Raw genomic sequence first — 14,893 nt, 5'->3', positions numbered from 1 at the left:
CGTGCATGATAAACATGAAACTCTTAAATAAATTAAACTGTGTTGAGAACGAGTCAGTTGTGCATACCTCTTCCTCACCAAAAAACTGTCAAAATGGTTCTCTGAAACCATCCTACTAAAGATTTTTCCTAGAGAAGCAAATGGTTTAAACTGGCAGGACTGAAATATAATCTCTCAGCATACTGTTATCTGCAACACTGTCTATGCTTGTGCAGGGAAAAGTTTGGTGGCACTACGTGTGAAAGAAGGGTACAACCACTTGCTGGATTTTGCTTACATACTAAAAAAGAGTTAGAATTAGGGCAATACCAAACACTTTAGAAAAGCATCCTCATGGGCAAGGTTCTCAGAGCAGAGAGGCAGTCTGCCTGTGTCCTGCATGCATACAGTGAGTGCAGATAGACACATCCAAGCACCGAAGATTACCACTGTGTTTTTAACAAGTTGTGATACAGCACTGCAGTTTCTCACAGTTGCAACTGATTTTCACCAGTTCCACGGGCACACACTTCCTAAGGGGAGTCATTTGAACAAGGCAGTTTGCTGACTTCAGGTACTGTGATACACATTCCCAAGACACAATTCAAGGAAGTCTTGGTGCTGCTTTTGGCAGGATCTATGTCCAATCTGGAACAAAGCTGTCAAAGAGCAGCTCCCCAGCAGCAAAAAGCTGAAAGCAGGGTCTAAGATGACAGACAAGCCTCCTAATTCCTTGTATCTAGTGGAGTCAGCTGTACTTGTGAAACAGTGAAGAAAAAGCATCTGTAAAAGAATCACCTGGCACCACTCAGCCTCCTTACACAGCTGTACATTACTGCTATGCAGGAGTGATAGAATCATCCCCAGAAATACTGTGATGAAGGACCTCAGAATCACTGTTTCCATCTGCTCTCTCCCACTTGTACATTTAGCCAAAGTGGCTGATCATCTCCTGTGCATCCACATAGAAGGCTGGAGTATTGTTTTAATCTTTGTTTCATCATTTGACTCTGCAGATACAGCAATTAACAGCCCCCTAGTATGTTTGGCATTTACGTGTCACATCCATCAAGAAAAACTGAGGGGGTAGCTGTGCTTTTCAAATTGGAATATCACAAACTGGGCTTGGACAGTCAGCAGGTGCCTGGCCTATTACAGCAGAGACCGCAAAAAATACCCGGACTAAGTGAAGACAGATGCGTCTATTTCTGGATCCAAACCTGCTCACTACACGTCACGTCTCTGAAAAAGCAGAATCCTTTTTTGTCCATATTAGGTATAAAACCCTTTCTAAAGACACTGAGTGATTATATCAAGCATGTGGGATTTTGGTTAAAATCATTGTGTCAAATCTACAGGAATGCCGAAGCCATGCCAGGAGTCTTGGATAGCTCCCAGCCAAGAGCTGTCTCAGTGACTGCCAGTAAAAACATCACATTCCTGGGTCATCTATAAGATCAGAAACAATAACAGCTCAGCACTTACTCAAAGATTCTGCTTTATGAAATATCATTGCTTTCAAACGTTGTAAATGCTACATGTCTAGGAGCTCCTTGCACTCCTCATACAAGACAGCCTCCTCTGTTATTTCAAAGATGTTTCCTTGCAGACAGCACAGACTCCCCAGTGCAAGCAAATCATCCGTAAGAGGCAGCACGTAAAGCCCCAGGCACTGCCATTCTGAGGGGCATTATTTCTCAAATTTCCAGCACTGGCAACTCTTCACATAACTCTCCTCTCAGCCATTAGTTTACACTTCAAAGACAGATCTAAACCACCTGCTCGTTGTGTTATAGGCTTGTCTTTTTTCCCAGAAAAATGTATGGGATAACTCATCCTTCCCATCCTCATTGTCTCCCTTCTCTGCTTGGACTTATCTCCCTTAACTAGCAGAGACTTAAGGGCTGCACCCAGCCAACTGTGCTGGTTTAACCTCCCCCCCCTCCCAGAAGAGAGCATTTCCAGTTTGAAGGCTGTGCTCTCCAAGATAGCTGCAGCCTTGGGAGTCCTATCCTGCTTCATTCTCTTCCATGCAATCAATATGCCCATTTCAAGGAAGCTGTGTGCTAAAGGAGCACAAGCTGACTCTACCTTGACAAACTGCCTTAGTTTGGAAGGAGGGAGGGTGGAGAGAATGGTGTTTTGGTTTTGACATGTTTCTGAGTTGTTTCCAGAAAGTCCAGGACATTTCAGCCTTAGTCCACCACAAATTAAAACACTGATGAGTTTTGTTGATAACAGGAGACAGATTCCCAAGAGCATGAACATAAACTGACAAGAACTTGGCCATGGGATGGAAGAGCTTAGATTTGCTTCAGGGCTGATCCAAAAGTGGACAGCCTTGTTACAGTGAGTTTAATCTGATGTTTGCTGAGTAGTCTCCTACAAAACCTGCTTCATCATCTGCCTTTAGCAGGTGGAACAGGCAACTCTGGCTTCTGAAAATAAGCCTAGCACTTTTCTCTGTCAAAGCTCAGCTCCCTACCCAGGTGCTTGAAATCCATAAGATGTCTTTAGAGATCTCCTCCCAGTCTGGTATTGCTGAGATGCTCTCACACAGCACACACTCCTGCTTTCAAATCAAGGCAGTGTGCACACCCACCAGCCACTCTGACACCTGACTCAGTGGTTTGAGACTTTAAAGAGAGAGGCAAGAAAGTGACTGGGGAGCACTGGTACCAGTGTGTCGACATCAGAGGAACCAAAGCAGTGGGGACTAATGGCAACAGTTCTCCTGCACTTCTTCTCCCAGCCTTTCCATCTACCTGAAGACACCCTCTGTGTAAGGGGAATACAGCAGAAACAGACCTATCAAACAGTGTGGAAGAGAAATAACACAGTCCTGAAGTCCATCTCAAAGCAGCAGAAGAGAATCAAAAAAGGAAAACGACAAACACACAACAGCCTCTTTGCCTTTCCAAAGCCCATGCATGACCTCTGGGTAAGTCTCTAGCACCCTGGGCTGTCTTTGAGATCAGAATTGTGGATGATTCAATTGCAATTCACAGTAATTAAAGCAGTGATCAAATAACAGAGATAGTATATAAAAATATCTAATTCTAAATGGCAAAATAAATGCACGCAGTGCATAATCTCTATTCCTTTCTGCAGGATTGTGAAAAGGACACTTTTAATTCTGCTTGGCTCTGGGTCGGTCTTGGAAGAATGAGAGATGAAGATTCAATCCAAAAACCTTAAACAGGGAAACATCAAGATGAAGAAGGGGAGATCCCATGAAGCAGGCTGGTAATGTCCAGCTAATAGCAGCCAGCATATCCAGAACCAGAGATGTTCTTCAAAAACAAATTCAAGTGCCGGGAGTCTGAAGTTATTCCATCAGTCACAAGCCAGCTTTCTGCAGCAGCCTTGTTTTCCAGGTAGGGCCAATCCAAACACAGACCATAAAAAAGCTGTCAGTGTTTTAAGTCCAGAAACTTATGGCAAAATCTTATTGTTATATGTGAAACAAACTTTAACGCCAGAGTACCCAGTGTACACAGGGCTGTCAAACATGCTCAAGGGAAGGCAGGATGAAGGGAACAGGGCAACAGGAAGAAACGCTTTTCCATTGAGCTCTTCTCAGCTCCATAGATGTTAGTTTGCATCCCAAAAGAGTTGCTTCCGCAATGTAACAAATGCCCCTCTCGTGCCCCAGCAAATGCAGGATGTTCCACTTAAAAACTGCTTTTCGTGTTTTAACTACACACTTCAGGTTCAGGCATCTGCTCTTCCTCTGACTCCCCGGACTTGCTTGTCTTAGTCTAGAAAAGTGCCCCAGGCAGCATTTTTATGTGAGAGGAGAGGTAAGATAGGGTGAAAGGCACACTGTGAGTTATTATATTTCTGCAAGTACAAAGTTACCAGCCAGAAAATCCTGATAACAAACTTTCTGTTCTGAGAAGGAGGTCTTCTCAGACCTCTGCCCAGTGTGTTAGATATGTGTGCCTCTTCCTATTCCCACGAACCAGCTGCCTTCTATGGCAAATGATAGCAGGACATTATTTTAAGGATGCAGTAACTTACATTCCACTATTGTCTGACTAGAACTAACACTTCTCAGTATCCACTGCAACTCCCATGGCAGTAAAACCCAAGATGCATTCAGGTTCCCATTACAGCATCTTCCCTTCTGTTCCCTCTCCACATGGTGCTCTTGCTCTCCCTTTCTCACCAGCCCTGTAGAGCTTGAGGTACTGCAATGCCCACCAAGGAAGAAAGTAAGCTGTGAGATGAAACTGAGCCCTTGGCAGGAACTGCTCAAATCTCCTTTGCTGCTGACAGGCACATATCACAGAGCCACAGCCCAGACAACGCCACAGAAATGAGCCTGGCAAATCAATGGAAAGAAGCACGAAAATGAAAGGAAAATTAACCTGTTTCAGTATGGAAGAATGTCTTATTTGCAGTAAAGTGAAATAGTAGTGATACTCAATATCTCAAGTATATTGGCCCATTTGCCTTTATATGAAGCTGCATACTTCTGGTATCAAGTGACCAGGAAGGCAGCTACAACACTGCCTTGGAGGTAGCAAAATGTAACTGGACAAAACTTCATGCTATCTATGAAAGTGCAGATTGTTTGCAGTGGTACAATAGGTTACATTCCATTCTAATCCTGCTTCAAAAATGAAACAAAATAACATAAATACATTTAAAAGGGATACTGTACAGGATTTGCTATACAAACAAAACATAATTGTCACTGTATCCCTTAAGGTTCTTCTGGCAGGGCTTTGGATACACACAAAGACAAAAAAAAAATGGGTCTGGAAGAATGTGAAATCCAAAGGCAGAAAAGGAAAAGTGGGACAATTTGTTGATATCATAACATACCAAAGAAAAACTAGGCTGATAGAAAGTTCAGTAGCTAAAAAGTAATTATTTTCTAAGCAGAGGCACCAGAACACCTAACTCTGCAAAAAGGCACAAGCAATAAGCTGGACACAACCTCACAGGGTTGGACGGGTTGGTCCATCTGACCATGGAGGCTTCTGACCACCCTCCCTGGAAGCATTCAAGGCTGGATGGGGCTATGAGCAGCTTGGTCTAGTGGTCGCTGTCCCTGCTTATAGCACAGGGTTGAAACTTGACGATTTTAAAGATTCCTTCTAACCCAAACCATTCTGTGGTTCTATGGAGCCCACTGCCAACAACTGCCAAGTTCTCCAGAAGATGTAAGAAACTCCAGCTGAATATTATGAACATCCATCATGCTGGGGAATATTTTCTGAGGAATTCTCTCTGCAGCAGTTGGCTTTCAATGACTTCAGGATTTTATTACGGTTCTATATTGAGCAATACGACTCCATCTTTCTTAAACATTGTGTTTGCTGAAAACTTTTTGTAGTTCCCAAATTAGGGCTGTTGTGTTTGACAGGTTGGGAATGGGACTCCTCAGAGGAGATACTCTGGACCTTGTCAGAAATTGCTCAGGAAGTTACACACTTAAATGCAAAGATCTGTTTTAAAGCCCAAGACTCCGGCATATAAACAGTTTCACCTGCTCGGAGTCTGTTACATCTTTTCATTGTGGCTTTTATTTCAGTCTCATTTTGATCGAGGATCAACTGTTTTACAAGACACAAATGTAAACTGTGTGCATGATTCTAAACTTGCTGATATTTTCAGAACTATAAAAGCCTTAAACCACCCTTATATAGTAGAAGGAATACATTTCAAAATTTGATTCTAGTCAATGTTTTCTGAATTTACCTTATTATCCTTTTAAAAAACAACAGACACACACTAGAAGTTGTACTGCTGCACTACATTGCGTTGTGCTTATTTACATCAGCAAGGATACATTCTAGCTGCTCCACTTCATTATCTCTGAATCACCTCCTAACCAGGCCTTCACTGACATTTCCTTTCCACAGATAAACCATGTTGTTTTGGTCCCCTCTTCCACACTTGGACACACAGAGTAAGCAAGCCTCTGTGATGCTACCTATAGCAAATACCGCCTGCAGAAATGATAAACAAGCTTTCTGCTTTGTTAGTTTAAGTGAAATCTCTTACAAACAGAGCAATACAGCAATACCTCCCAGACAGAGCATCTGCTATGTGCATGACAATAAGCACTGCCATGGGCTTGAGTAAGGACAGTCATGTACCAGCAGCACGTAGAATGGAGCACGCTGTTGTAACACAGCAAGTAGCTCTGTCTACTGGAAGCCTCTGAAAGCTATGGAAAGGAGGTGCTCCCTGCTTGGAAAGATGGAAAGCTGTGACAGCGATGGAAGAAAGGGGAAAATGAAGTGTCCATTCATTTTGCACAAGTATGTAAAACACTCCTCTTTTATTATCCAAATAAGCTCTCTAATGAAGTGTAGTCCACTGCCATGTGGATAGTACACGAGCTGTCTCATCACTTGCAACCCTATCCAAGTGATGATGAGTACTGGCTAGTGCAAGGATGGCCAACGGCTGTATGCATTACTGCTATCCCATCAGTTATGCATAGATGGACAGAGGAAACCTGTTCACACTTTGCTTCACCTGTTTTAATAAACTCTGAAAGTCTTCTGTGCGGTTCCCTTTCTCTCACAACACATAAGCATGCTCTGTGCTCTGAATTTATCTGTGACCAGTCTACTTTCCCAGTGATGAGTCCCACGATGAGACAAAATTGTGCAGCAGGTCAGACTGGGTACCCTTACCAACAGCTAATCACCTCTGATAATGTGGACACAAAAGAAGCCTCAGAGCCTAGACCTCCTGTCACAGGCAACACCTTACTGCGTGGCCCTGAGAAATTGCTGACTGTGGGCTGCCCTCCACAGCCACTCTACTGGGCAGGATGGCATATTTGCCTGCAACACAGATATGCTGCAGTTATTTAGGCAACACTAGCAGAGAGCTCTGGAGATGTAAGCAGTTGCACAAGAAATAAACTTTATTCACAAATGTTTAGAAATAGCACATTTGCCGTTGCCTGCAGCGCTGTGGTATTTCTGCTGCTGTTTGAATGTACGTGATATGAAGAACTTAAAAGGTAAATGCTCACAGAGGATACTTTCCGCATTCCTATGAACTGCCTAATGGACTTGGGATCCATTTGATTCAGACAGACATTTCAAAGTCTTATCTTAATACAAGTCCTTGCACTTCTGAAACTCAGAAGGAGCAACCCAGTTTTGTTGTAAAATAGCAGGAGACACCCTCAAAGTTCAGACTATAGTATAGAGATATTGTTTAACAGAATTCCAGAGTCTGAAATAAAGGTGATGTACTTACCAACAGCCTCCTGCAATAGCCAAACCTCCGGCTTCCATCTTCCCCAGTCAGCATGAAAGAGAAAGTCTCACTAGAAGGAAGAAAATTGTCCTGATCTTACTTTCAGAACTGCAGCCTAAGTACAAAGTAGGTCATTTGAAAAGGGATAGCGCTTTATCCTATGAGAGACTGCTTCCACTGAAAGGTCTTGTCTCCCTCTGTCCATCATCTGGACATAATTTGAGGTAAAATTCCATCAAGAGTAAAGTAAAAATGTCTGCACAGTCCTGGACAACCTAGCTATTTTTTTAGTAAAAGACATAGGTGCTGAATTTCAGTGACATGGCAGGGTCTTCATACTGCAGAAGGAATGAAAGAACCAGTTCTTGAGAGTAGCATTCAATTGTTGCATATCCTTTACATTTTAGTTACATCTTCTTTTGGACTGTGGCTTGTTTTTAAAAGGAAGAACTCTAAATATTCTCTAGGAGTAGAGGAATCATTTGCTAATCTAAAAATAATACAGATTCACAATGGGTTTGTGAATTTGCATATGGGCTGATAATCATTCCTGACTACTTTTTTGCAAGTTTGAAATGGCAGTACATAAAACAGTTCTTCTTAATGCCAAGATTTATATAATTATAATAGAATACACTAGGGATATCTTGTTTGACAAAAATGGGCTCCTGGAAAATCTGTCTAGCAGAGCAACAGCAGAAGAGAGAGAATGCTGTGCTCCTCACTTTGAGCCAGCAGAGGTGCCATGCAATGTCAGGCAAGCACTCCGGGGTACATGAGTAGGGCAGGTAGTGGGCAGGATCCTTTTTAAGGTTTATTTTAAATACTTCCATTTGCATTTTTGGATTTAGCACTGATAGGAACCTTTAGATCTTTTCTCTTCAGCCACAAAGGCTTGTGAGCTGGGCAGAATGGGGAAGAAAAATAATACAGAACCTAAAACGAATTAAATACAGCTGCTTGAGCCTGAAGTGGCCAAGACTTAAACTGCTACTTCCATAATTGGGCATCAGCAAGCCTGTGGCTGCTCCAGATGCACTGCATCAGCACTGTGAGGCAGAGAAGCATCAGAGTATATCAGAACAGGATATACCTGTTGTATTCAGAGACAGGGAGCCAGTCTTTAGCATCAGGAAAGCAGAACTGAGGGATAGCCTTGAGACGTTCTTCGGCTTCACGCATTTGCTTGGTTGGCCTTTCTAGCTGTGAGGGATAAGAATTGAAATTAAATTAGTTACTGGGGTTTGCTGTTGAGCTCTGAAGAGCAAGGGCCCATCAGCTGACTCCTTACTGGTGCTTGGCAGTGAGGCATGACCCCAAGAGAGGCTTTTAGAAGCTAGTACAACACAAATAATCACTGTTGGTTTGCCTACGTTAACCCAAACTCCCTTGTTGCACAACATCCAATTAAAATGCACTCCTATCTGAAATTTCTTTCTGCTGCCAGAGTAGCCCTAGCTCAGCAAAAGTCTTTCCATTGACTTCAGTGAGTTTTGGAACAAATCCTGACAGAGCTAAATGGAGTTGAAAGTGAAATATTTAGAAACTGAATTTAAACATAGTATTTAAAGCACCTACAATCAAGCCAAACTCTCCAGTTCTGGAAATGACAGTTTTGGAAACAGGGAAAGCTTTCTGCCACCTTCTGAATGCTCTTTTCTTTCTCCAATTAAGAAATAGATTTCAATTAATTTTCCCACTGATTTACATTTTTGATTTTAGCAAAATAAGGAACATAGAAAGCATTTGGAGTATGTTGTGTGTAAGAATTTTTCTTTTACCTTGGGAAACTGATATGTCACTTCTGGGAGGTAAGTGTTTTTAGAGGGCTTCTTTTTCAGTGATACTACCACAAAATATTCAAATAACTCCCGTTCCTGCCATTCAATGAGCTCCAGTTCCAGGGTTCGATAACTCGGAGCTCTCTTCAGCATTGACTGGATATGCACTAGGCGCTGCGTGTGAGCTAGCATTAAAAAGACAAAAAAAAAAAAAAAAGATACAGATCATTACCTGGGAATATATTGTGTAAGTGTGAGCCACAGCCATTCACAAAGGACTTCCAGTTTGCTAACATATTATTCTAAGCACGTTCTCCTTACAAAATCAGTCTTTCATACTGCCTCACTAATTCCAAGCATAAATCAAAGCTCTCTCCAAGCAGTGAAGTGATGCAACACTAAGTCACTGAAGTCATTTGCGGTTCATAACTGTTATACTGCCAAAGGTCTGCTTTTCCTTCATGTCTAAGACTATATTATAAGCTCTTCTGTCAGCATGCAATTGCACTAGAGCCTCCAGGGTGACACTTCACCTCAGGCCTGACTTGCTCGTGGTTTACACTGGTGAAAAACGGTTCTGTGACTGGTCACTGTGCAGCACAGCTCTGTGGGAACAGTCCCGATGCAGTGATATGTCTTCAGATCTCTCTGGTTGGATGGGTCAGTCACAGCATTACCAGTTCTGATAGGTATTAAGTGAAAAAAGCTGCTTGCATGTTCTTCCCACCTCTTCACACCTGGATCTCTGTGCAATGTCAGTCAAACTATTAGCAGTACATGTCCATCCCGTTAAGGCTATATTTGTAGACACAGTTTACAAAAGGCATGTTTCCCCTTGCAGTAGGGAAGTAAGATGTCACAAGCAATTGATCTCAGCAGCAATTAACCAGCAAAAATAAAAGAAACTACTCTGCTGACCAGCTGGCATACCACTAGTCCAACGAAAAGAATATAAATTATTTTGATAAAAATGAGTCATGATCTGACTGCGCAAGTAGGGAAGCCAAATCCCAAGAAAGAACCTGCAGTAAATAGATAAAAAGGCTTTCTCCTCATCTTATTACAATGGTTCTACATACCTGTGGTGTTTTTATCACCTCACTTACTAATAACATGATAGATTTTTAGTAATAAAATCTGGTTTTACTGCATCTCATTTTTTATTTTTTTTTTAATTTTATAATTTTCTCTATTTATCAGGACTCTTGAATATCAGACACTAACTTACTGGCCTGACTTAAGTGTAGTCTGTGCAGGTACTACATGCTGACAGAGGAATTTCATAGAAACATAGAAAGGCTTAGGCTGGGGGGAACATTAAGGATCATCTAGTTCCAACTCCCCTGCCACTGCCAGGGTTGCCAACCAACAGGATCCCATCCAGCCTGACCTTAAATAACTCTGGAGATGGGGCATCCACAACCTCTCTGTGCAATGTGTATCATTACCTCATCACCATCATTAGATTTCCACTTTTCAAGCATATCCAGGTCCTTCCATATGGCATCCTCTCCCTTCTACTGTGTCAACTGCACCACTCATCTTAGTGTCACCAGAAAATCTGCTGAGGGTACACTCAATCCCACTGTCTATTTCATTGTTAAAGATGCTGAAGAGTACTGGTCCTGAGACAGTCCCCTGGGGGACATCACCCATAAATCAGACTCCACCTGGACATACGACACAGTGGCCATATCCTTGTTAGATCCTCACAGTTCATTTTGTCTATGCTCTCTACATTCATGTTCCTGTGTTGTAAATTTTGTTAGCTTTGCAATAATGAACATAATTCACAAAGAAAAATACATGTTACGGACAGGAACAAAGATCAGTAGCAGGAGATTACATGTTGACAGGGTCTGTGACAGTGTCTGATTAAAAGGTACTGAAGTCTGATCTCTTACCTTTAAACCTGTCATCTGAGTCACTCTCACTTTCACTGTTCTCATCTGGAAAGGAGATAGAGTGATCAGTTAATGTGAAACCAAAGCAAACATGAACTCATTTACTGTGGTGAAACTGGGGAAAAACACATCACACACTGAACCTTGTGATCCAGACAAGGCTTTCTCTGGAGTTTTCAAACATCTTGAAATAAACAGTTTGAGTAGGTGTTCAGATTATCTTTCCATTGTAATAAGTTACCATTCTGCTTGAGAATAAAAGCTTCATGAGAATGTAGAATTAATTACCCATTGTAGCAAATCATTGCACTGAACCCCAGTCTGTGTAAACCATTCTGATACTTTTTCAAATTTGCAACTTATTTAATGCATAGTTATGAACTTGAGAAATCAAGGGAAGCCTTATGAACCTTACCTAGGTAATATTTTCAACTGTCAGAACTGACCAGACTGAGTGAGAGTATCATGCAAAAGTAACTTCACAGTAAGATGTGCTTCTATCACAATAAAATTTCATCATACTCTTACTCCAAACACAGCCTGAACTTCCCTCAGGAACCATGTTTTTCCAGAAAGAATCTGAAGTGCAGGCAGAGTTATATTTACATGTTCATGCCAGGAAAACATACAAATGAATTATAGAGTTAAAATTATGAATTTTGGAAAAAAACTTATAGACATAGACCACTGAAAATCTGAGCTAAGAACAGGCTGGGTGAGTCTAGCTGGTCATGGGATTAACAAGATAGACAACAGTGAAAATCTGGCTTATTTTTAGCTCATTCACATTTTTTTTTCCTCTCACAAGAAAAAATTATCATTGTTCACAGAAGAAAGATCTAAACAAAGTTGAGCCTGGAGCAGATTTGAACAGAAGAAGGATATCTGCTACTTCTGCAACAATCAAATGTATTCGCTAAACTATGATGTGCGTGTCACACCTCTCAGGGATGCAGTCTCAATGTTGGACATAGAAAGTTTCTTCAATCGTTTTTTTCCTCTTTTTGCACTGTAGATGGAATTGATTCTCTGGACAAGCTGCAAAATAGGAAAGTGAACAGTCAGAAAGGCAAATCACTTTCCTACTGGGAAACCTAATTAACCAATCCAAACAAACAATTTGGCTACAGATGGCAGACTATCTAGACACCCCAAGCCCCTTATCAGTTCAAAGGGCTTTTCTCTTCTCCCTTCTTTTGAATCCCATGTGCTCAAATACACTGTTTGCATCTCACTGCCTCACCTATAGTTATATTTTCAAAAACAGAGAACACCAAAATCAAGATCCTGTTTTCAAACATGAGTTAGACATTTGCAATAAAAGCATCATGAGACTGAGTGTTCAAAGACATCTGTTATCCTCTGCCACTGCATTTCTCTCTCTTGGAGGAAGAGTTGGCTTTAGGTTTTTAAAGCCTTTACACCTACAGAGTAGGTTGCTGCTTTGAATTATATCAGCTGAGGATCTGGCCTATATGGACTCCTCCCACCCCTTTTCACCTTGTGCTTACTGACCTTCAGAGGTGCTGCATTTACTTTCTCCAATCATATCTACAAAATTATTTTGAAATTGGCTACTGGTGCTGGCTAAAGCCAGCAGCAGCCAGAGTTTTAACTCCTGGTAATCTTCTTTATGACTTCCTTCCATAGCACTAATATGGATAACAATCTTCTATCCAAAATAATCTGAGATAATGGAAAATATTCATGTTTAATAACTTTAACAGGAGACTGGGATTACCAAAGATTAGTAATTAAATGGTATACTATAATTTCTGAAGAGTCATAAATATAAAGCAATTAATCTTCATAATGACCTAATGAGTCAGTAAAAGTATATTTCATTCCATAGCAGCTTTATGCATAGAAGTGTAATACAATTTATAAAAGCTGTTTTACCTCCACTTTAAGAGGGGAACAGAGTAAGAAACTAATTTGCCATAGGCAGAGTAGAAAGTCAGTAACAGAGCACAGGTTTGGAACAAATTTTCACTCAGTTCTTCCAGCGGCTGAATCTTGCTGGCTGTGTTTTAGCAAGAGTGTTAATTGAAACACATACCTAATTTTCATGGCAAATTTTACATTTACTGCATAGCTTCTCTTTATACTTCTACAAAGCACAGAAAGAACTAGACAAATCCCCTCTCTTCTATTTCCAAGAGTACATAAGAATGTGTTTGGGCACACGATGCACAGATAGCAGTGGCAGAAACCCAAAGGAACTGGGACCGCAAATCAGAGGAGCAAACCATAACTAACTTAACCATAACTAAATCAAAATCAGTTCTAGGGGAGAACAGGAGTCATCCTGTGAAATGCCTTGCTGGAATACTGTGCCCCCCTCACAGGGTTGCCCAGTACTTTGTCTGCTTGGGTTGTTTCACCAATAGGGAAGCATGCACAGCGGTGAATGAAGTCTAGGCTTTTTTAAAACACTTGGATATGGTTTCATAAAGCATCTCTGTTATCTTCCCTTTGGGTTTTGCGTCTGTGGTAGTGATGCAGAACAGTTATTTCTCAGGTAAGAGTTTTTCCTCAAATAACTAATATTTATTTAATAAAAATGTGATATTATCCAGTCACATGAGATTCTAGGAGCTAGTGCTGTCAAGAGTAGAAATAATTGTGAGATTTCTGATAAAATTCTGAACATTCATATAGTTAAAATATAATTTCATATGGGGAGAATATCTATTCCTTACATGCGACAAATATGAAAAACTGGGTACAAAAGTAACATCCAAACTTTCCAAGTTTTACTCAAACCCAAGAAGTATGCTACTCTATAAGTTACTCTGTAACTTCCTCCACAGATGTACGCTCATTTGTGCAGTAAAGTAGTGTATTTCATGAAAATATAAAATTATAGTAAATAGTAAGGACATAAGACCAATTTTCTTCCTTTTGATTGCTTCTGGCTTAGTCAGAATTTCAGTTTAATGGACAGAACACAAAAAAACTTACTGCCTGTTCTCTCTATTGCTATTGAAGGTCTGATTGGTCTTTCTGGTTGGTTTGTTCTTTGGTATGTTGGGTTGGGTTTTTTTGCTTGTTAGTTTTTGCTTTTTCTCTTACACATCTCATTTTGAGTTGGAAAGTTTGAACTCCTTGACAAGTAGAAAATTATTTCTCACTTCACATCCTTCAAGACAACAGGGTTATGAGGATGGGGTAAGTTGTAAATAAATGCAGGAACTCTTTGCAAAGATAGCAGTCAAATGTTTGCACGTGCAAACCAAGTGCAGGGTGCATGTAAAAAGGAATATATTTTGTCTACCAAGAAAAAGAGCTTTCAGTAATGGCAAAATGTTGGATAGGAAACTGAAGATTTCTGCGGGCAGGTGACCTATCCCCAGCATAAGTATGTTGGTATTTGAGGCCTTGCAACCAAAGAACCATTTTCTGGGACAAGATCACCCTGCCAGTACCTTTGGGATCCTCCTGGCTCGTCGTGTAGACAGTAGCTCACTTGCAGTACTCAGACTGTCGTCATTAAGGCTGGAGGGGGAGGAGGGAATGCCAAGCTGAGCCAGCAGCAGCATATCATCATGGCTGTGCCGCTTGGGTAGCCGTGGTAAGCGATGGCTCTTCCTTTCTGACCAGTTCCCAACGCGCAGAGACTGGCTGCTTGGCTTTGAAGGTAGCTGTGGGAACAAGAACAGCTTGAGCTCTTCCCCTCTTCAGCAACATTTAGTGCAAAAGAAGCTCTGTGAGCAAGTGGTGGCTATATAAAGACATCATGCCAGGTGAGCCATGGCTTTACAAAGTAAGTGAGAAAAGAGGGCTAAAAGTCAAACTGCAGAGATGGAGGGAGGTCAATACCTACAGCTTTATCTAAATTTCAAAGAAAACAATAAACTGCATTTGGCTTTGAATTTCCATGCACTCACATCTCATCAACACTGAGTGTTCAAACCTAAACTAAAGTTTGGCTGACATCAAAATACTGATATGATGGACCATTTATAATAGTTAGAGGGCTTACATATCGCA

General features: G+C 41.2%; 1 protein-coding gene across 13 annotated transcripts in view; it reads right to left on the bottom strand.

Annotated features, from left to right (window-relative positions):
* DENND2B (DENN domain containing 2B) overlaps nucleotides 1-14,893 on the bottom strand; it is a 139,642-nt gene that overhangs the window by 22,905 nt on the left and 101,844 nt on the right. For all 13 annotated transcript variants that reach the window (XR_014947068.1, XR_014947069.1, XM_032445153.2 and 10 more), the window contains 6 exons: nucleotides 14,329-14,544; nucleotides 11,842-11,938; nucleotides 10,901-10,945; nucleotides 8,997-9,181; nucleotides 8,309-8,418; nucleotides 7,216-7,285 (listed from right to left, as the gene is read on the bottom strand). Coding sequence is in view for 11 of the 13 variants with exons in the window: in XM_032445153.2 (XP_032301044.2) it covers nucleotides 7,216-7,285; nucleotides 8,309-8,418; nucleotides 8,997-9,181; nucleotides 10,901-10,945; nucleotides 11,842-11,938; nucleotides 14,329-14,544 (723 nt within the window). In the remaining 2 variants the exon portion in view is untranslated. The remainder of the gene's footprint in view (nucleotides 1-7,215; nucleotides 7,286-8,308; nucleotides 8,419-8,996; nucleotides 9,182-10,900; nucleotides 10,946-11,841; nucleotides 11,939-14,328; nucleotides 14,545-14,893) is intronic.

This window comes from Coturnix japonica, chromosome 5 (genome assembly GCF_054131305.1).
Source record: "Coturnix japonica strain WE chromosome 5, WE-NBRP24, whole genome shotgun sequence".
Taxonomy (NCBI): domain Eukaryota; kingdom Metazoa; phylum Chordata; class Aves; order Galliformes; family Phasianidae; genus Coturnix; species Coturnix japonica.
Note: the sequence above shows the minus strand (reverse complement) of the source record. Positions and strands in the feature narration are given on the sequence as shown.